The sequence below is a fragment of the Sander vitreus genome, chromosome 3, assembly GCF_031162955.1.
Source record: "Sander vitreus isolate 19-12246 chromosome 3, sanVit1, whole genome shotgun sequence".
NCBI lineage: Eukaryota > Metazoa > Chordata > Actinopteri > Perciformes > Percidae > Sander > Sander vitreus.
This window is the reverse complement of record NC_135857.1, coordinates 30,573,046-30,595,508: the sequence shown is the minus strand read 5'-3', so window position 1 is coordinate 30,595,508 and position 22,463 is coordinate 30,573,046. Positions and strand designations below refer to the sequence as shown.

The window sequence follows — 22,463 nt, the reverse complement described above, 5'->3', positions numbered from 1 at the left end:
CGAGACAGACAATTCACACTGTCGACCACTGGCTACAACTGCTATAGGAGTTCTATAACCAAGAAGTGTTTTTTAGGAGCCAAACATGCCCTCAGGATGCTATAACTTTCCAAATCACCACCTGCTAATGTGTCTGGATCTGCAGCTGGAGCCAATTAATTGCTGCCGGCTAATGTTACTTTCCCACTCCGTTCCTGGCAGTGAGAAAAGACAAACCTTGTGGTTCCTTCCATGTTTGTCCAGGAGAGAGATGATGGATTTAATGTGGTTCTCCTGGATGATGTTCAGAACCTCAGGGCTTTCAATTAGCACACAGTACAGCACCTCAAGAATACCTAAACGTATAGAGAGGAGAAATATGAATTTTTGAACAGCAGTAACAGTTACTGCTTCAATAAGAGACAGACAATGCAGTAATAAAGCTAGTAAATTAAAACATAGCCTTAATAAGAATATAGTTCAAAAGAAATAAAAAATGGCTTAAAAATCAACTACATAAAGCACTTCCTAAGTGCAAAAAAGGTTCACCCATTATCTATTCAGAGGAGATTTCCATTCAAATCCTGTTAAGTCTTCAGCATAGACATTTGGTGACACAGATCTTATAGGCTCACAGCAGTTTAAAGCTTTAAGCTGTATCTAATAGTAGTCTACAGTAGCTCCAGCCAACCCTTACAAGCAATAAGTCAATTCTAAAGTATCAACTCTAATTTGTGGGAGGTGAATCAGTGGGGCACATCTGATACCTGAAGAGGCCTCCAGACGGTCCAACTTGCTGACCAGCCAGTCCAGGTTGTCACAGAACAACGCGCAATTAGAGCGGTTTCCTCTAATTAGAGAAGCTGTTCAGTGGAGATACAGAGAGTGACATAATGTTACTTTATTTAATGCAGATGGCATTCAATGTGTACTTTAAGTTGATGGTGATTCATTTACCCAGCAGCTCATAAAGAAGGTTGACAATCTCCTTCCAGGACTCTGCAGCTTCCTCCCCGGCAAATTCAGAAAAGTGTGCAGCCGTGTTGTACACATTCAGGCGGTCGATGCACTCCAGCACGATGGTGATCATTCCCTAAGAAAAAAAAAAGACAAACACATGTGCGACAAGAAAGGTTACGCATACATCATTATTATATGTTTTATATGTATTTCATTGATGTTGCTTTTGGATGGCAGTATTGCGGCTTTGTTAGAATTAGGGTTAATTATTAAGGTTAATTAAAAGATGGGGGTTAGGCATGACCCTGTGATGGTTCAGATTAGGGTTAAACGCAGCATTATGTCAATTAGGGTCCTCACAATTCTAGCCATACAGTATGTGTGCACTCATCTTCCATCTGGGTACAAGAACGGAAAAATCCAGGTACTTTAAGACTGGGATTTTGGAAGTTGGGGAAGTTAACGTTACAGGTTAAGGTTTTGGTAAGGGTTGGATTTACATATGTAGGTTAGGGTACCTGTGGTGGAGGTTATGGTAAGCCTCCAGGGAATACATGCAAGTTATCGCAATGTCCTCAAAATGATAAAAACAAGTATAAGTATTTGTGATGTTATCGTAAAAATGAAAAAAAGTTAACAAAACTGCATGAGGCCATAAAAGTCCTCAATGGTGTCAAAAGTGCAAGTTCCCCTTTGCATTGCGAATATATTTTAGTTATAGGACCAGACAGTAAAAATCAATAGATATGGGAAGTCTGAAGGTGTGTGAGACTTTGCAGGCAGCATGCAGATTACCTCCTCTTGGAAGAGGTTCTGTCGGTTGCGGAGGGAGCGAAGTTTGGTCTGCTTCTCCTCGTGCTCCAGTTCCTCCTCAGGAGGACGAAAGTAGAAGATGAGATCCTGAAGAGACAGGATGACCCCCTCCAGAGGAAGCGATGCAGCCCCTGGTGACTTGTTCTTTGCATTCAGAGAGTCCAAACCCCTGGAAGAACACAAGTTAGCAATAAATGTAAGACCTTTTTTTTAAACATATCACATTTAAACATTTAACATATATTTTTTAAACATATCCCTATTCAAAGTTTGCATATTTCAGATTAAGATATGGTCACATTAAAATGCTGTGAATACCATAAACAAATGAGAGCATATTGAAGATGTCAGGTAAGGTCTAGCTCATGCCAGTAAGAATGTTCTATGAAGATTACTGCATCCTGCCATAAAGAGGAATTTTCTACTCATCCCCCCCCCACACACACACATTTTAAAATATATATACTTACTTGTTGAACTGCCTGAAGAGGCCCATAGTGCTGAAAATCATTCGAGCAGCCTGAGACTCTTCAGTTTGGGAGCGGGACACAGTTAGGGCATCGTCCATGTGACCCTCCTGGTGCAGAATGACCTGGGGACATGGACAACATAAATTACAAATGGTATCCCCCAGTTCTCTCTGTCCTGCTCCAGCGTGGTCTGTTTCAGGTGGCTGTGTCATTTAACAGCTATACAAGTGTGTTTCTATTGTCTTTAAGATACTGGGAGAGTTTAAGAGAGAGTTTTATCTCATATATCCCATAGATGTAAACTTAACTCTTACTTATCCCCCCTCAGTATTATACATGTTTTGTATCATTATTTATGACTTTTACAAATCATTAAACCACACAGAGCTTCTCAAAGAAAAAAAATGTTCCATGAAAAAACTTATGGCAACAAGGTGTTGGTAGCAATATCATTTTTTTTTGTCCATCAGGATTAATTATTTGAATAGGAGTCTGGACGTGACCATTGCAACAATACCATTGCACACATAATCAGCACTGACTCTTGAGCTCTCTGGAGCTTTTGCTGCAATATTAAAGATTATTTTGTGGACTTTTTGGCCTTTATTTGATAGGTTAGCTGAAGATAGGAAAGGGGGGAGAGAGAGGGGGAATGACATGCAGCAAAAGGGCCGCGGGTCAGACTTGAACCCTGCGGTAAGTATATGGGGGGCACTCTCATCCAGGTGAGATACTGGGGCACCCCTTGGTGCCATATTAGGACAGTTTCTATCTTATTTTGATCCCAAGAGTAGATCCTAACCCTTCTCTTCATCATTCCCAAACGGGCAGCTTTGGCATCCAGGGCGGCATATGTGAGCCACAGGCCTGTGGACACATGCTGGACGAAGCACATGGACTCCCCATACTTTATCTCCGGAATGCCCATCCCCTCAACATCACGCTTCGGAGCCACCTCCACCTTATCCTGCTCAGGAGAACCAGGAGGAAAAGAGGGGCAGGAGGAAATAATAGAGAGGTCGATGAGAGAAGAAATTATATCATAACAACACATGAACAGAAACCAACGGCAAAAAATGTTCATTCTGACCTTTGAAGCACGGAAGCAGAAAGCAGAAAGTTTGGTGTTGGCCTTCTCTGGGTCGACCACCAACAGACCCTTCTCCTCATCCATACACAGGTACCTGCCTGTGGTGATGTGGCGAATACGGAAAGACTGCCCCCACTTCATGTGGCCACCACTCCAGCTGCCGGAAGAAAATGGGGGGAAAAAAAGTTAATCAAAAAGCCAAAATGTCTTTCAATTACTGCTATATCATTATCAGGTTTGTTCTTAAAAACTTTGTCCTTGTGACCTGGAGGTTTACTAGTAACCACTACATACATGTAATCACTTGGATTGTCGTTAGGGACTTGTGTTGTCATCCTCTTCTCCCTTTTCTCACATTTGCTATTTTTATTTTCCAACAGGTAACTAACTGCTAACTAAATAAAGACAAAATGCTGAAGAAATAATAAAAACAGTTAAAGACGTTATCCCAACAATGCTTATGTTTACACAGTTTGCACAGTTTCAACAACTATATAGGAGGGGGGTAAATGCATTGAGGGGACAATTACCAGATTCTGAGAGGCTCCAACCTCCACAGGGATCGAGCCTGACTGCACACAGCACCGCCTTCATAGTGAGCCATCCTGTAGCAGAGTCAGGGCAGAGACACATACAATCATATGGTATCAGATTAACAGGATATTATGCTGCTCAGAATCACTATGCATCCTCTTCCTCTCACCTGCGCTTATCTTCTCCTTCCTCCGGTGTAGAGATGGCCAGACACTCGTCCATGTGGCCGTGGAACAGCCTGAGAACGTGACCTCCTGTCAGAAACCCTGAGAGGAGGAATACACACCACAAGGAGTGTGTAAGTGTCTCTTTATGTTATGTTAAATGTAAGCTCACAGTTAATATAACCATAAAACACGTAGATCGTCTACATATATGTGTCCAGGCTTAAAAATTAGCACCATCCACCAGCCAAATGCTGGTAAAATATGCAGGCGGCTGGTAGATTTGCTTCACTCACCAGCCAAAAAAAACGATGGTAATTTAATGCGTGGCTGGTAAAATTTGAACATTCACTAGCCATTTGGCTGGTAAACGAAAAAGTTCATTTTGAACCCTGTATGTGTGTATATGTGTACATGTGTCTATATGAATTGCTTGGGATGCACAGCATTGGTGGCTGTAGAGAAAAATGTGTAAAGCAGGTTTGTACCCTCAGCTAGTTCACATCCGGAACTAATTGGATTCATGTTCCACAGAGTCTGCATGAAGGAGGCATCCACCATCAGATCCCCACTGGCGTAGGACAGGTGCTGAGGACAGAGGACAAGATCGAGTTCAGCACAGCTTATGCATGTCTAAATCTTCGACGGCGGACGGAGTATGAGGGGTCTTACCAGGTATCTCTCAGAGGACACACTGACAAGGATTAGGTCGTCACCCACCCTGACCTTTTCACCTTCTGACCTTTGCTTGGAGGCTGGATGAATGGTCCACCAACATGCCTCACCTGCAAGAAGAAGAGCAACCTATGTTTCCCCACAAAGATTGAGACTTGACACTGATATGTTCACAAGTATATTGAAACAAAAACCCTGTCTGTTCACCTATAACATACTGCTCCCTTACAGTAACCATTACAATGTTTCTATTTGTCAGCCAAACTGCAAACTCAAATAAAAGCACTGCAATGGAAGATATGCACTGCTGACTCCATTAATGTCAATAGTTCGAGATGGCCAACTTAGCAAAATTCAAAAACCTTATTAGACTCTCAAATTAAATAACAACAATTTAACAATACTACTTGAGGATAATGAGTTTCAGTAATCAGTTAAATGCAGGCTTAGAAAAGAGCATTCAGTTGTGTATTGAAAAATGATTTCCATGTTTGGTTTTACCAGTGGAATCCTCTTGTAAGCCCACGTCAAAGGCCAGCTTGTCCGTGAGTGACCGAGATGTAGTCAAACAGCTCAGGTACTAGGGGAGAAAGTTTTTATTCGGGACATGACCACAACTTTGCCAAAATGCAGATAGAAATTTGGCTGTAAACTACACTAAAGAAACTGGAATCAAAGCCATCCTTTCAATTAGTTTATCATTTAAAAATGTTTCATTATTTTCTTTAAAACAACTTTGGATGCAGTCTTACCATGCCTGAGTGGTAGTGTCTCAGAAGGATGGCATGACCGTACAGTAAGGTACGATGACCTCCACCTTGGGACGACTGGAGGGGAAGAAGATAAAGAGATATTTAACAGACCAGCATGTAAACACCCGCTACACACTTCAACTATACCTTGATCAGACAGGGAGGGATAAAAAAGGACATATTTCAGAAGCTCCAGAGGTCATAGGAGCCCATTATTAAGAGTCCAAACCGTCAATAACTGTAATCACAACACATCATCAACTTACACGGACACTGTTTGTTTAACTGTATTTTATAAAAATTCTATCGAGTATGTAGCACTGTATGTTGAATTTGACATTGCTGTATATAAATATTACTGTTGCATATGATTAGTAAACATAGACTGTTGAGTCCAAGTATATCCTTTGGGGACCAATAAAATGATTCTACTTTTGTTTTTATTTTAGTACCTCCGTACAGGAAAGAATAGAATTGGACGGATGGCAAAGTGAATGTAAACAATTGTGGCAATTAACAACTTGAGCGTGTGTCGAAGGTTTATCATTGTATTCTTGAGCAACAAAAAAGTCATTTGTAGGCAATAATAATTAACAGCTCCGCATCACGAAACAATGACTTTTTCCCAAAACAAATACTGTACAGAACATGTTGGGGTCCATTCTTATGCAAATACAAGAAAGTAACAACAGGAACATCAATAACAAAGCAGTGTAGAGATATTGCTGAAACTGGGACAATGCTATGCTATAAATCATAATTCTCATAGAAGGTATCACAATGATGTGAGTGACAAAGCAAAACAAATTCAAGACTTTGAATCCAGTCACCCCCGATTATAATCTCACACAAAAGGCAAACATAACATTGATCCATCCTACCATATCGCAACATCCAGCAAGGATGCAACAAGAAAACACAATTATTGCAACAGTTATAGATATATTAGCCAAACAACCATTTAGTCCAACCAACAGGAAGATGATGCTAAGCCTTTATGTAGGGTTAAGCACCCATGATCCACAAGAATGAGTCAGGGGCAGGTATGTCAAGTGGTAGCACTATACCATTAGCCCTAGTCTGCATTAGCGCTAGGCTTGGTTAGGACAGGTGGTAGTGTGTGATTTTGTGGTTGTGTGTGTATATGTGTGAGTTAAGAGGGAGATAGGCCTATCCAGAGCTCTGGGGGTGTCTGGTTTCCCCATCCACCCCTGACAGAGGTGGGTGGGACAGGACCCTCCACTGGGCTTTATGCCCCTGCTATTCTCATCCTCCTGCTCACCATTAGAAAGGCGTGGCTCATCCACATCTTCCAAGTCCTGTGAAGCTGGGAACTGACCAAACTAGCCACTATAATGTAACTAATAAAATGCTGCAAATAGAGAGCCTCTTTTGGGTGCTAACATCAGCCAGACACGGTTTCTTCTATCTATCTTTAAAATAAAAAATAAAAAAAAAGATGAAAAATGGGGTTTTCTGTCCACATTCTCAGCTAAATCTGTCTCTACTATTGTACATCCTGGCTGACGTATTGATTGCATAATTGTGACTATGATTTACAGGAACTGTAGTTAAATGTTAAAATATTCGTTATTTCATCTTGATTTTAACAACAAGGTGCTTAAAGAGTATGGTCAAAAAGCACATTAACATGCTTTTCAAGCAATTAAAGAAATATTGGAAAATAGTTGAGAACTGAAAACCTAGATTACTAGATGGCTGCAAAGATCTGAATTATGTTATATTAACTATGTTTGGCAAGTTCTCCAATGGAAAAGAAAAATACACTGACAAACAACAAAGTTTTAGCCATGCAGCCAACTTTTATATATTGCATGGATTTCCATTGACATTTTTAAAGTAAGTTAAGTTAGATGAGGCTTGTCTAATTAGAGTCATTGTTTTGCAGCAGTGTGAAAACAAGTTCTGTATAAAAAGGGGACCAGAAATTAGCTTGACGCCATCAAAGACTAAGAAAGACCAATGCTCTGAAACAAAAAGAACATCAAGCAAGGTGAGGTAGCGTAATATGTATGACACAAGCATGAGGATTGATGTGCTGGTGATATTTCTGCATGAAATGCAAATTAATGATGCATTGTGACACCTTGCTAGATCTGCTGCTATCGTAGGGTAGATAACTCATGCGTAACAGATCAGATACAGGTGTACATAGAATAATGTTCCCTACGGCCTTTACTGTAGATTTTAATCTGCAGATTCAGCCAATTTTATATCAAATGTTTAGATAACGCTTTTTTTATTTGACCAGTTTTTTGTATCATCATACAAGCTGAATCTAAAGACAATGGACTTCTTTACTTGGACCCCGTCAGTTACTGTAGGTAGAAATGAATGACAGGTGTACAGAGCGATCACCACCTCAGGGTGAGGGGCTAAACAGATATGAATCGAGATGTGTGAATGATACAGCACTATTTCATTCAACAGGACACCCAGTGGGCAACAGGACAGGAATGAGGACAGTTGCCAGGTTGGTTGGGACACACATGACAGGAAAAAAAAAGACATATTAACAGACATACCCATTGGTCCAAATCGACTGCCTGCTTGGCAGAGAGCAAGAAGGGAAGGGGAGGGGGTGTCAGATTGCAGATAAGTAATCATAATAAAATAAAAGCAAAGAATAAGTCCATCTATGGTGCTCACACATAGACTGAAAGATCATGAGGTTCAGCTTGCTTTATGACGGACAAACAGGAGTTTTTCATTTGTGTTTAAAGGCCCAATCTGCGGAAACTGATATCAAACCAAAATCTTCTAATACATGGACTGACATGTTGGTGCTGTTACAGGTTTCAGCTAGGGGTGGGGGGGGAATCATAATATCGCAATATTTTCCCTGGCAATACTGTATCGATACACAGACACCAAGTATCGATCTATTATTATAGATTTTGTGGTCAGTTTATCTGCTTGACAATCCCATTTTGCAGCAATAAAATTAAAGTGAGACGAACAAACAGAGAAATGTATCTTTTTAAATCAAACAGATGTTGACAAAGTTTCCTTTTGGGGACTTAATTTGAAATTAGGAAAAATTTGAAGGAAAAAAGTTAATAAATTGTAATATATCACAGAGTATTGCAATATGTTTAAAATCGCAATAATATCGTATTGTGACATAAGTATCATGATGATATCGTATTGCGGCATAAGTATCGTGATAATATCGTATTGCGACATAAGTATCGTGATGATATCGTATTGCGACATAAGTATCGTGGTGATATCGTGATTGGGACATAAGTATCGTGATGATATCGTGTGCGACATAAGTATCGTGACATAAGTATCGTGATGATATCATTGCGACATAAGTATCGTGATGATATCGTATTGCGACATAAGTATCGTGATGAAATCGTATTGCGACATAAGTATCGTGATGATATCGTATTGCGACATAAGTATCGTGATGATATCGTATTGCGACATAAGTATCGTGGTGATATCGTATTGTGAGGCCTCTGGTGACTCCCACCCCTAGTTTCAGCACTGTTAGTAAATACAATGATAAAAACTAAATCAGTTGATCGAACACATAAAACCCGTATTCATTATCTATAAAGCGACGTGCTGTATATTAGTGCTGGGACCATATGCTTTTGTTCCGATTCGATTCTTTCGCGATACATGGGTGCCGATTCGATTCGTATTGCGAGTTTCATTTACTGCGATTCTAGAAGTATTGCGATTCGATAGTGTTGAGTATTGCAATTTTCTTTTCCCTCAACAAAAAACAAAAGAATGAATAACACACTTACTCTCACTTACATTAGAGACAATATATCATAAGACATTTCTAGAAAATTGTTTTCTAAAAAGAATGCACGTCACATGTCATTCAGTCAGTCGGACATTTAATTCATTTGTAAAGAAGAACATAACATGGATTTTCTGCATTTTCTGCTTTCGCTCTGTAAAAAATAAATTATTTTTTATATATAAACGATTCTGGTGGAAAGAATAGATTTAAAAAATCATTGCAAAGAAAAAAAAAAAGAATTGTCACCCCTACTGTATACTGTATGTATACATTCTATATGCAATATATTATAATAATAGTGGAAGGAAAAATATGAGCTTTATAGCTGGGGTAAACGGATTAAAGATGCTTAAAAATTATCTTTAGGAAATATGTTTGGTTGCCATGTTACCTCGGTCACATGAGTGGTTCAATAACGAATTCATATATCTGAGTCCAAAACAAAAAGATCTGGTTCCTTTTTAGCCATTTATACTGTATGTATATGTTATTAGACAGCAAGCTAATCAAAGGGTTTTGTTGAGAGTTCCACAAGAGTTCAAAACTGCCAACTTCACAATGAGGACAGGACCTCCGAGATGCAGCTGTTGTCAGGAAATAGATCTAAAATGTGGGCTGGATTTGGGAAAATTTGTCAACAAAATCACATTATATATCTGGAATCTACATCCATGTCCTGTGACAGACAGAGGGACAGGAGATAGCTGTAGTAAAATACATTGTAAAAACATTTTTATGAGTCAGAAATATACTTTCTACCTTTGGTATATTTGGTAGAAATATACTTTCTACCAAAGTATATTTCTCTATTTGTCAGTCATGAGCCAAATTCCTCTAAAGCACCTACTCAATCTCTCACATCTCATCCCCTTTTCATATATTCCTTATATATATTCTTCTTTATTCCTGTTTTTGAGTCCTACCTCGGTCATCTCCACCCTGTTGGCCAACATCTCCTGCAGAGCGCGGACCGACAGGGACTGCTCCAGAATGAAGGCACTTATGGCCAGGTCCGGGGGCACATTCTGCACAACATATAAACAGCACAGAGGACAAACAAAGTTGATAGAATAAAAACAGGTAAACTACAGTACAGGACAAACAAAAGGGAGGAAGGGTACCAGCATCTTACCTGAGCATTGGATGTGGTTTCCAAGTAGCAGAGACGGTTCCCGAAGCCCTCGCAGCACAGACATAGCTTTATCTGCTGCTCCTTCAGGACAGAGGCAGTGCACTGCAGACAGACCTGGTCATCCTGCAGCCAAAACACAAAAACACTTTTATTCACTGGCCTTTCATTTTTAGGACACTTTTTTTTTATGGCCCACTACTAGATCAACTAAACACTTATTTCCCTTAGATTTGTGATACGCCTGCTTTTTCATATTTTAGTACACATTGTTTTGTGTTTTTATAGCACTTCTCAAATAAAACTGACTTGGCTTGACATTTGGTGCAAGCATTGTTGTGTACTGACTTTTATTGACTAAAGTGGCATGCCTTGAAAGGAGTGCAGAAGAGGAAAACTTGCCTACAGCACATAATAGAAAGAATATGGTAAAATAAAAAGGTAGTGGCTGTATCATACACAATGACTAAAAATGTGCAACTCTAGGAGGCATTTTCATATGTTGCTCTTTGTTTTCAAATGCACTTTAACTAACCTTTACAGTTATAAAACTGCCTTTAGTTCCATTTAGATAATCATACTCAGACACACTCAACATCCTTTTTTTATTGTGCCTGTCACTTTTAAAGAAAGTGGGAGACATTCTTTTAAATTTTAATTTAATCAGCAAGCTTACTTTAGTTGTTTATTTCTGTCAACGTTATGTCAAGAAAAGAGCTTAGACAGACATGATGCTCACTGTGATGGATTACACAAATAAAGCAACTTTTAAGAGTCAGAATTGAATGGCTGCCTTTAAATGGCCAGTTGACAATACTACAAACAGCTCCTCTCAGTAAGGGCCTGCACAATGGACACGCAACTCGGTTCCACAAGCAGAATGCTAACAGACAGTAACTTGTTGCTCCTCGTCAAAGCCCGAACCCTCCAGAGACCGGTGTAAGTACGGCGATAAACACCCCCTCCCCTCTGAAGCCCACACCTGACACTCAACATTCTCAGCTGCTCCTTCGACTCAGTTATCACGCAAGTGGATCTATCACTTAACCTGACTAATATTCCTCTCTACAGTTCTTGACAGATACCTGACTTTTCTCTCCTTTCACCTAACAACTAATGAATGATTCAGTCTTCTCGTTCTTGACCTGTTTTCTGTCTTGCCCTGGTGATTAAGCACCAACGATGTGCCATGACTTATAGCGTGTAGGAGAATAGGCAGGCACTTGAAAGCGAGGCAGTGGGCAGCACAGGAGTTTGCATGTCTATGTTTATGGCACACAGCCGGAAAATGGAAAGTGATGCAGATCTGTGACCTCATAAAATCTACTCTCCTCTCTTATACCCACAGGCCACTAGTGTTTCTTTTGGCTGAAGAGTGTCCCCTCTTCCTTTTGGCTGGGCTATCATCTATCTCTCCTCAGCCTTGAAATGTCTCCTCTGTCCTGTCCTCGTGTTCCCTGCTCTGCACTCTGGAAAGTGGAGCAACGTGGCCTCTCTCCTTCACTGCAGACATGAGCAACACCACGCGATATGCAACTCAAGTGTTACTAAAACTGTACGTGGACCATACAAACAGGACTTTTGAGCAAAATCTGTAAATCTCAGGAGGTATTGTGCAAAAGAGAGATCAAATGATCAATCGTGTTAAAACAAAGTGTTGAAGAATTACATTTTGCCCACCTCCCTCGTACGCCAACAATACCTACCACTCACTCAACTTCACAGCTGAGTTTGAGAGCAGTAGCTATGTGCACCAAGACGACATGGATCTTTGTTTATCAAGACTGAATATAAATCACAACTATTCTGAGACCAGGTATCGCCGCAGAGAAGTTGTAAGGTCACAGAAATAGCTCAGCTGAACCGGGCTGAGGAAGAAGGGTAAAATGGGCTAAATTGGCCATGTTTTGAGGACAGTGCGAAGGGACTCAGACTGCAGTCCCCATTAAGGAGATAGGGCTGAGCTTGTGGGTGTCTAAAAGCAGACTGAAGTAACCGAGTGACTCATTGCTCTGAGACAAGATGTGCGATCGGATGACAGCCGTAGAGGATATATGCTCCAATGTTATACAGCAGTCCTACCCAGTGGCTTCCATCTATTTCCACAGCCACAGTCTCACATGGCAGATTTACTCTGCTTCAATCACTCTAGCTCTGAAGGCAAGATCAAAAAGGCAGAGGACCTGAAGGAGGACTGTTAAGAGATCAGGGGTTCAGGTGCTAGACAGGCCCAGAGCCTTGGCCTCAAAGTTGCAGACAATAAGTGATCTAATTTCTTTAGCAATTTTTCATGCAAATCATTGTGTAAACATGTTCTTGAAAGTGCTATACAAATATAAGCTATTATTATTATAAAAATATGTGATCTGAACTTTGATGAACTGCTTAACAAATTGAAAATCCTCGCGGTAAGTGACTGTGGAGCATTTGTGGGAAGCAATTAATATAATAGCATAGGACATTTTATGGGTCTGTGATCATACAACAAATTAGAATCAAAGTTAAAAAAAAAGGCAAGGACCCAACCTTTCATTCTTCAAATGAACAGAATTGATTCTAAAATTACAGACTTAACCAGTTAAGTATGATATTAAGCACAAGAAAGAACCTTGAGAAAAAGGCTGGTTGCCTGCCAAACTGGCCGGTGGAGCAGATAAACACAAGCTTCAGCCAGTATTTGCCAGCACTTTGCTGGTACATGGCTGGTTATTCCACCCTGAGCATAAGGCACTCGACTTATAATAGAACTCTGTCAAGTGCATCAGCCACTGTAGAGCTGTGTCCTTCCTTCACACTGTGTGAACCACTTCCAATATATACCATGTGAAAAGCTGTCTTAGATACAACACAAACCTCTGGGCTTAACTCAGCCTCATATTAATAGAGGCAGCTTTCAGGATTTGAAGGATGTGCACCTGACACTGTATTGTAAGCCAACCACAAATCCTGATTATTTATTAGTCTCATTAAATGACCGTATCTGAGACAAGACCGGTAGACAGCCACCTGATCTACTGATCATAAACCTGAACAGTGGGCAAAGACATGTACATGAAACACATTTGATGCCCCATCAACACAGTGGGTATAGGGTTGCAGCCTAACCATGTTTGGACTTGGCGGCTGAAGCATCCGGGCTATGTGGATGTTAAGGGTCAGAGGGAGTGGTAGAGACAATTGGATGTAAACTGACAGACAGTTACACAAACAAACACACACACACTACTGTGCTCAAATAAGAGGTGTGTAATGCAGCAGAGATTTACAGTCGGAGGCACAGATAGCGCCTGAAAGCAGACACCTTTGTGTATTCTCTAGGGCCGTCTGTTGGCGCACATGCAGACAGCGGGTAGCCAGGGTTCCCCAGACAAGCAGGCACGCTGCCTGCCCCACACAGGAAGCAAACAGATGCAAAATGGTGAGAGATATCGACTCCCACTGATCCTCTCATGCTCTGCTAAACTAAGAGGTAGGACAGGATGGGCACCGAGGTGTAATTATACATCTTTTCATCGTTTATCATGTGAAGCACTTCATGACTTTGTATGTAAAAGGTGCTATATCAAATAAACTTATTATTAGTATTATTATCTGTAAACATAGCTGATAGAGTTCTTTCTGTGGGCGGATAGCGTGTTAGATTGTTTAGCTTAGTGTGGACGCAGGAGGATATCCTCAAATTCAGAGACACAGGTGGGGCAACAGAGCCTTGGCCATATTCACAGACTGCAAGTGAGTTTTTAGAAATTAAGAAAAACACAAACAAAAAGTGGTACATGACCTGTGACCAGTTGACAAACTTAAAACAACCTGTATGATGGCTATTCTCATTCTAGTCCGTATTTTCTGATACTGTATATCTATACATTTTCTTATCTTTACTATATGTTTGATATGGAACAAGTAGCATGAATTAAAAATCCCATGGTAAACACATCTATCTGAACGAGTCAAATGGTTTTTCACAGCAGAAAATGTTATTTTGTTTGCAAGCTCACAGGTAGCTTAAACTGTTTCACTAAGATTTGTTTAAATCTGTATTTCAGTTTATGACTTCTGAATATCTTAATCTCAATATAAGTCTTTCATGACATACTCTCAAATTCGGAATTGACAAAGTGCCACATCTATGCCACTGAATCACCTAATCACTCTTATGAAATGAATAATGATGAACAATAATATCCATTATTTCTTTATGGTTCAGATTTCTGCCCGATGCTCTGCTCAAAGTGTGCTGAAATAGGCCACCTCAGGACACTGATTATACTTCTGCAGACCTAAAAAGAGTGAGGGACAGCACATTGCACAGTATGTGGGTGGAGGAGAGGAACAGTTCAATAAGGCAGAGGGGAGAGTAGTGATGGGGTTTCCCTTTGAAAACTAGAAAAGACCATACAGGTGCACTATCAGGATTCTCCATCACAGACTGCAGTCTGGAGGGCCCTCACTTTTTAATCATGCACTCTCACTCATGTCATGTACTCTCGCTCATGTTTTCTTCTCTATTTCCTGAAATATCTCCAAGAATAAAATGTCCTCTTTTATCCCTGACCCTTACTTTGTGTCTTTCTTCCAAAGACTTTCAAAGCATTACATTAGACTCTTTTTATGGTCCTGATAAAACGGCCACCCCATCACCTGACACTGTAGATTGAGGATTATGGGTTTGTGCTGCCTGAGGATATGGAAAGAGTCACCAAGTTTGAATATAAAGGTCTGGCTGACAGTTTAGATTACATATACTACACACAATCTCTTACATGTCACCTCTAAAATAGCTAAACTATCTCCTTAATTCACTGCAGCGTCAACAGATACTGATTTAGTACTGGAGAAGGTATACTTTTTACTGCAGGTACCTGCTGCTGCCATTCCAGGAGAGTGAGAAAACAGGTTTTACTGTCTTTCCAGGCATTAGAAGGTGACAGTTAGAAGGTGACAGTTTTGTGTTGTGTTTAACATTCAACAATCTAGCAACAACAAAAACATCAAGGTTTGGTTGTTAGGTGCACCCTAAACCCAGAGTCCTGCCCAGCACTGAGAATATATTTTTTGAAAAAGGTAACAGACAGCATCTTGATTTGTAAACAGCTCAACCAAAGTCTTGAGGAATCTCTATTCTTCCCTTCTCTCTCTCATCTACTCTCGAGGACATAGCCCAGATACTCCCCCCTGTAGTGAGTCATATCATGGTGGTAGTATTCCCAATATGCCAAATATTGAATTTACAATAAGCTTGTAAATTGCCTTTTTCTTGTCACTGTTTTCACTTCCGGTAAAGCTCACAGGATGTCTGATGGCCTGACATAGTGTGATGACCCTACAGTCCATTAAATCTACACAAACCTTTATAATGGTGCAAAAAAAAAAAAGTTAACTATTAGAGAGAGTGATACACACATTTGAAACTGAACATGAGCAGCATGTTCAGTTTCAAAAGCTTCTTCCCTCTGCTTTGGCATCACAATAGAACAGGCTTAATTAATTTCTACTCAAGTTCCAAGTTCCCCTCTGACTAGTAAACGTCTTTATGAAATGTATCCTCCCCCCAGCTTCAGGCTGCTGATTGTTATAGCTGCAACATTACAGAAATAGTCCCCGCAGACTGGCTAACAGTGGGACACCAAACAGCAAAACAATTATTTCATTTATAAAAAAAAATATGATTAAACACATGGGGCTCATGCTTGTGAAAATAAAAATGTGTATGCAAAATGAGAAAATGTTTCATTCTGCTGCAGTAATGCAGAACTCATTACAGTCCTGTGAGTGTATCTGTGCATGTGTGTCTCTGCTCCGAGTTGTCTAATGTGGTATGGATGAGATGGGTTTTGCAGAGAAAGTACAAATGTTATCGTGCTGCATTAAATCATTGCACACAGAAGAGTGTCGAGAACATTTTGAGCTTTGTCTTTTTCACATTCTGCTTTTGCTGCTGTCCCTCTTTTTTATCATGCTCACTCCCATTCCACACTACTTTGTTTGATGTACTCCATTTTCCCTCTGTACACTTGTTATTTCATTACAGTCCTTTTTTTCTCTCCCCTTTTCTATTACCTCGAACACTCTGCTCTGGGCCTTCCCCTTCCACTCCTCTCCTATTTTAGGTGGCTGCACCTGTCACTATCACATTCCCTCCTTCTGCTGACCAGCAAATACTTAGAGGTCTCACTAAGAGATACTTAGAGGTCTCACTTGGAGAAAGAGAAAGACTCTCTTGCTCACAGGGAAGGCATTGAGCACAGTTAAACTAGTTGATAACTTATGATGGGCAAAAAGCTAAAGTAAAATCAACCATTTACTGCCCAAAACAGCAAAAAAACATTTGAGCTACTAAAATGGTAAAGTCTCTTAAAGATTAGTGGATTATACGTTTCAGTAAAAATGTATAACTGACAACAGAATTAGGATTAAAATCTTAAGAATGGCTTTAACTGCAAACAATCCACAAAGTGTTTTGATGAGGTTGCTAAGAAAGACCTACAAAATAGCATGAATATGTTTCCATATTTTATGATTTTCACTCACAACTAAGCTACCGGGTACTCTAAGCTTAAACAGTGATCATTCACAGATCCGATTCTAAGAAACGATGAAGTTGAATTTCATTGACACATATTGTTTTGACAGCCCACACACACACACACACACACACACACACACACACACACACACACACACACACACACACACACACACACACAGGCTTCATTCCCCTCCGGCTCAGAGTTAACTGCTACAAACTACCACACATCAAACATTGAACAGCCTCTGCCCTTTAATAGACGATAAGTCTGGCAGACAGCTACAATTCAAAGAAAAACACGGCTATAAATAAATTATTTTAGCTGGCCTCATTCCAAAAATCCCTTCCTCTAAAAAAAAAAAAAAAAAGTCTATTTGCCTTAAGAGTAAGCAAAGTGCTTTCCTAAACAGCAGGCCTGTTTAAAACAGATGTGTAATCCAAAAATTGAACATAGAGTTAAAAGGCAGATAAAGATTGATTGTGCAAGGCAAGCAACATACCTTAGTCCAAATGAAAATACATCTTAATAGCCTGAGAAAATAGGAAACTGAAATATGAAATACATCCAAGAAACTTTCCACCAACCAAAACATTAAACTACAAATATCCTTGAACTTCCCTTGAAGTTCACAAAGCACACAAAGGTAGTCTTCATAGTTTCATCTCAGCCATCGCTCAAACTTATCTAGTTAATAGAACCATATTTTCCGATTTCTCCAGACAGCTACTTTTTACTGTGCCCCAAACCAAATGACTGCACCGTGCAAAACATCTTTTCTGGGAAAACTCTGTTTGAACACACATTAATCAAGTAAACATTGGGTGTCTGGACTCCTTTAGCTACAGAACGTGTAATGCTGCACTAGCTTCCACAGTAAAAAAGGCTTTAAAAAATAAATTAAAAGAAACATAACAGCAGGTTTGCTTTTACTACAAATCACATCGACTTGTAATTACTGCCATCCATTTTGATGGTATGTTTGTAAGAAAGCTTTTTTTGCACACCTCTTTTGTCGGGTAGGTGCGTAGGATATGATCAAAAGTAGCAGATCAAAAGCTTAGAGAAGAGTCCCGCACACTGACCATTACACAAGCAATCATTTTTACCTGATGAAGGTCTAAGACCGAAACGTGTCTTTCTAAATAAATTATTGCTTGTGTAATGGTCAGTGTGCGGGACTCTTCTCTAAGATGGTACGTTTGTCAAAGTAACATTATAGTGAGCGTAAAGCTGTGCAGTACCAGCCAATCATAACGTATCAGTGACTCAAAAATGTGGATTTGATGTTCAGTATGCATAAGATCATTATATCCAAAAATCTAAAAATTGTGAAAATGTGAAAAATGTATTCAAAACTCTGCAGCAAAAATGTAATTATATATATATAGTATGGTTTTATTTGTGTGTGGTTAAAATATTTAGTTTGGAAGAAGGTGAACAGATAAGTTTAGCACCAAATGTAATAGTTAACTGATTTATTTTTATTTTAAACTATTCAATGACTACAACCTGCACATGGTCGTCTTTGAACTATGAGTGGCAACATGAACAGGAACACAGCACCCTTCACGCAGAAAAGACCCCTGGATCCTTCTAGTTGTACGGTGTGAGCTAATCATTGAGCCTCTGCGCATGCACACGCACACACACACACACACACACACACAGCAGTTTGCATAATAGTTGTGTCACTTTGCTTCTGCCGGATCCCGACTCTCTCTCTGTTTCTGTCCCCTGCCTGAGAGAGCAAACCACCTGTTGATTGTGTAAACTGCTGTGACCAAAGCAAGCAGACTAAACAGGTGCTGTGTGTGTGTGTGTGTGTGTGTGTGTGTGTGTGTGCGTTTTCTTGCCCTGCTGTGGACGTGTTCATCTCCTTGGCTCAGCACTTCTAAAGCCCTGTTTTGCTCGCACCCTCCCCACCCCTCCTCACCCCCGTCCCTGCTGCTGTAGCTTATGATGTATACGCTGTGTGTGTGTTTTGTAAAAGACAGATAGGAGACCAAGACAATTCGGATAAAAATTGCGGAGAGTCTCAGGACAAATAAAAATCATTGTGACCAAATAAAATACGTATCATAGTTTTCAGTTTCCTCAGTCAATGTCATCTCAACAACAGAATTAGAAATTGGCATCTCAAAGAAAGAGAGACAGTGGTGATGGGGTTAACCTTTTTGCAGAATTTAGTGAGGATACCCTGTAGGGGCAGTGCTGTAGAGGGCAATGTTTGTACAACCTGCTTTTGGATTATGTTTTTATTTTGTTACCTTGGCAGGTGATTGTGAGGCTGCAGTAGAAGCACCCAAATGCAGACGGTTGAAGCAGATAAGGATAGTTAATTGATTTAATGGCCAGTTGAAGATACAAATAAGCTTGCAGGCAGGTGCTTGCAGGGCGGTAGGGCGGTAGGCTGGTAAGCAGGCAGACAGGCGACATGGCAACAAAGAAACTACGATGATACGACTGTGGAAAAGGAGCAGGTATTTGTGCTTCAGGCTGATGAGGAAATGAGGTGCAGGTGGGGAGATGTGCGGGGAAGCTCAGGTGAGGGGAATAAGTTCATTGGAGGGCAGATGGGAGTGACAGGATCTGGAATAATAGTAGAGTCTGAAGGCCTCCAGTGGACAGGTAAAGTCCATCAAATATAGGGAAAATAAAAGACAAAAAACCAGTCACTGGCAGAATCGGCCTTAAAAACAGACACAATGTAAAACCCCTAAAATCTTCAAATTGTACACAGTCCAACCAACAACCAGTATCCACCCGGTGAACGCCGAATTGTTCTTCTGCAGGTCAAAAGACGTCTAGATGTCACCATTAAATCTGGGCTAAATTTTGTAAAAAAAAAAATTTAAAGATGTCTAGGTTGTTTGCACATTGGTTGTATTGGTTGACATCTAAGACTTTCACATTTCAAAAAAATCTAGCCTGGTTTTAACATCTGGTCACCTTTTAATCTACAAATCACCAAATCAGTGCTTCCTGCAGACATAAGTGCCTGTACAGTTGTGACAAACGTTACTATGGCGTCTGCCAACCTGCATTTGTCACAATTGACAGTCACAACAATGAACAAGATCTCTGTTCACTTGACACGCAGAGACAGACACACACACACACCCACACCCACATCTACACACGTAACACACACACACACGTCTCCCGAAGGATGCTGGCAAGTAGGACACTGACTCCTCTGGTTTCTCCCTCCAGAGTGTATGCACTTATAATGGCACACTATAAAAAGAAACTGCTGTTGTAGACTGGAACTTGAATACCCGTTCAAACCATGGTTCAAACTCTATCGCCTGTGTGATTCACACCGCAAAATCATGAAGCAGTAATGGCATCGAAACAGTGACACAGAGAAACGGCGCCATTGTATGAACTCTGGGTTACCTGATGTAGACTCTTATGTGTTTATAGCACAGTGAGACATTTCGGCAGTCTGTGACTGTTGTTACTGTATAGGCTTTTTCTAAAAGAGAAAATGTGCTGGCTATTGCAAGCTAAGCCAATCACTTGACAGCAAATGCGTGGGCTCAAGTGCTTGCAGGGAGTTTTTCTTTAGGGACAAGGTTGAATACCAGATACCCGTAGTTTAGTCTCGCATTGCCAGACCTTCCTGCACAAGAGGGTCTGGCTAGTCCACACAGCGTTCCGGGATGGGAGAAAAACGTGCTGTGGTTTATTGACATTTCTTTCAACCAATCACAATTGTCTTTGGTGGCGCATAGCCCCGAACATAATGACTAAAATAGCCTCAGGAAGGAACTTGTTTTGGTGGAACGTGTACGTCCAAAAGTTGTTTTATTCGTGCAACAGAAAACTCAGATTGGACAGATAGTCTAGCTAGCTGTCTGGATTTACCCTGCAGAGATCTGAGGAGCAGTTAACCATAGTCTTCAGAAATCGACAGGAGTTTAGAATGCCAACACAAAGAAAGCGGAAGGTGTTGGACATCCAGCCTGAAAAGAGGGACATCCGGCGGAATTCCCGGCGGCACCTCACCAATCCCGGAAGTTGAACGTCGGCAATATAGACTACCCGTAGTTCAACATCTACTTAAAAGAGAATTTAATTTAATTTTGCTATTGTACAGCAGGTGGCATAGCTCAGCCCCATCAGCCAGTGTGTAGACTGTACAACTATTCAAGCCACACTCAGTGTTGTATGAGTCACAGGCCTGGGCCATATTAGCATAACACAATAAAACCCAGAATAGAATAGATCATCACTGCTGAGTAATCTCAGTGTGGCCTTTTGTGGTGTGAAAATGATCACTAGCAATGTGCTGAATAAGTATATGTACTGTATAACATTTTTCCCAATATGTCACACTGTATAGGATTCAGCATTTAAAGGATCTAGTCTCCTCTTCTGTTCTTCTCTTACTATTTAACAACAACAAAAAAGGCTAAAAATGAAGGCAGTGACAGGATTACACTGCTATCATTTTTTCAGCTTCTTCCTTAAATAGACAATATGTTTCTCAGACTGCAGGAACAACCTACATGCTCACAATAACTATATATAATAATATGATAACAGGGGAGGAGCGCAAGCCCAAATAACCTTCTGAAGAGTTTGTGTGTTTGTTCTAGCATTACACTCAAGAGCCTGGTGATACACTGGAGGGATCTTTGATGTTTTAAAACTGTGGGGAAATTTGTCTTATTATTGATTGCTTAGCTCATAAGTTAAACCTTGTACATGCCAATTACTATACAAAAGAACAGATTATAAAGAGCAGCTGGCAGTGAGGTACACTAGAGTACATCCATATGGAATCATTGCGCTTCTTTGCAACACCAAAATATGTTAACCTAACCTCAAAAACACCCATATGGTATTTCTGATTTGAAACCCCATGCTGAGTCTTGGCACACAGGCTGTGAACCTCCATGGCGGTTTATGTAACTGTAAAAAGATTATATCAGGTGAATATATGACTACAGTCAGCTGCCCCAGCCGGTCCAGGTGAGGTAAGAACTCCTCTCCCTCCCACTCCACTTTGATCACACCTCCCACCTCCAATATAACCCAGGAGAAAAACCCCAGCAGAGAGGAACAGCTGACTCACACAATGCCTCCCATCACTGGTCTCTAATTAAAAGACTGAGAACACAGACCATTTGATGGCCGCTTCAATCCAAAGATTCTCACAGCACCACAAGCACTTACATTTTTAGCCATGTTTCCCCGGTGGGGATTGAGCCCCTGACCCTGACAGTGTTAGTGTCAAAGATAAACCCATTGAAGTACACATGGCGTTAATAATTCACATAGAGCTGCATTGTTTTTCCTTTTGAAGTATTGATGTCCAATAGTTTCATCCTAACCGAGCCTCTTGAACCAAAGGACAAACCCACTGAAGGCATTCAACGTGTCTGACCTCTATGTCTCACAATTCATTTCCCAGTTTCGGAAGAGAAGAAAAATAAAAACACTGTCTATCGTTTTGTAACAGAAGCAACAGAGCTGTGTTGCTCTGTAATGCCGTCTTCTGGATCTCGTGAGCTCGACAGATATCCGGTCCATGAATATAATTTGCTTGTGGTCTCTCTGCATGCCGCT

The 22,463-nt window shown here is 40.5% G+C and overlaps 1 protein-coding gene across 1 annotated transcript in view; it reads right to left on the bottom strand.

Annotated features, from left to right (window-relative positions):
• Positions 1-22,463, bottom strand: part of ryr1b (ryanodine receptor 1b (skeletal)) — an 83,642-nt gene that overhangs the window by 57,042 nt on the left and 4,137 nt on the right. Inside the window, exons 3-17 of the mRNA XM_078246931.1 lie at positions 10,360-10,482; positions 10,151-10,252; positions 5,438-5,512; positions 5,187-5,265; positions 4,683-4,795; positions 4,499-4,598; positions 4,016-4,112; positions 3,843-3,917; positions 3,313-3,469; positions 3,025-3,189; positions 2,223-2,344; positions 1,735-1,921; positions 937-1,072; positions 747-842; positions 217-335 (exon numbers count right to left, since the gene is read on the bottom strand). Coding sequence (XP_078103057.1) covers positions 217-335; positions 747-842; positions 937-1,072; positions 1,735-1,921; positions 2,223-2,344; positions 3,025-3,189; positions 3,313-3,469; positions 3,843-3,917; positions 4,016-4,112; positions 4,499-4,598; positions 4,683-4,795; positions 5,187-5,265; positions 5,438-5,512; positions 10,151-10,252; positions 10,360-10,482 — 1,746 coding nt within the window. The remainder of the gene's footprint in view (positions 1-216; positions 336-746; positions 843-936; positions 1,073-1,734; positions 1,922-2,222; positions 2,345-3,024; positions 3,190-3,312; positions 3,470-3,842; positions 3,918-4,015; positions 4,113-4,498; positions 4,599-4,682; positions 4,796-5,186; positions 5,266-5,437; positions 5,513-10,150; positions 10,253-10,359; positions 10,483-22,463) is intronic.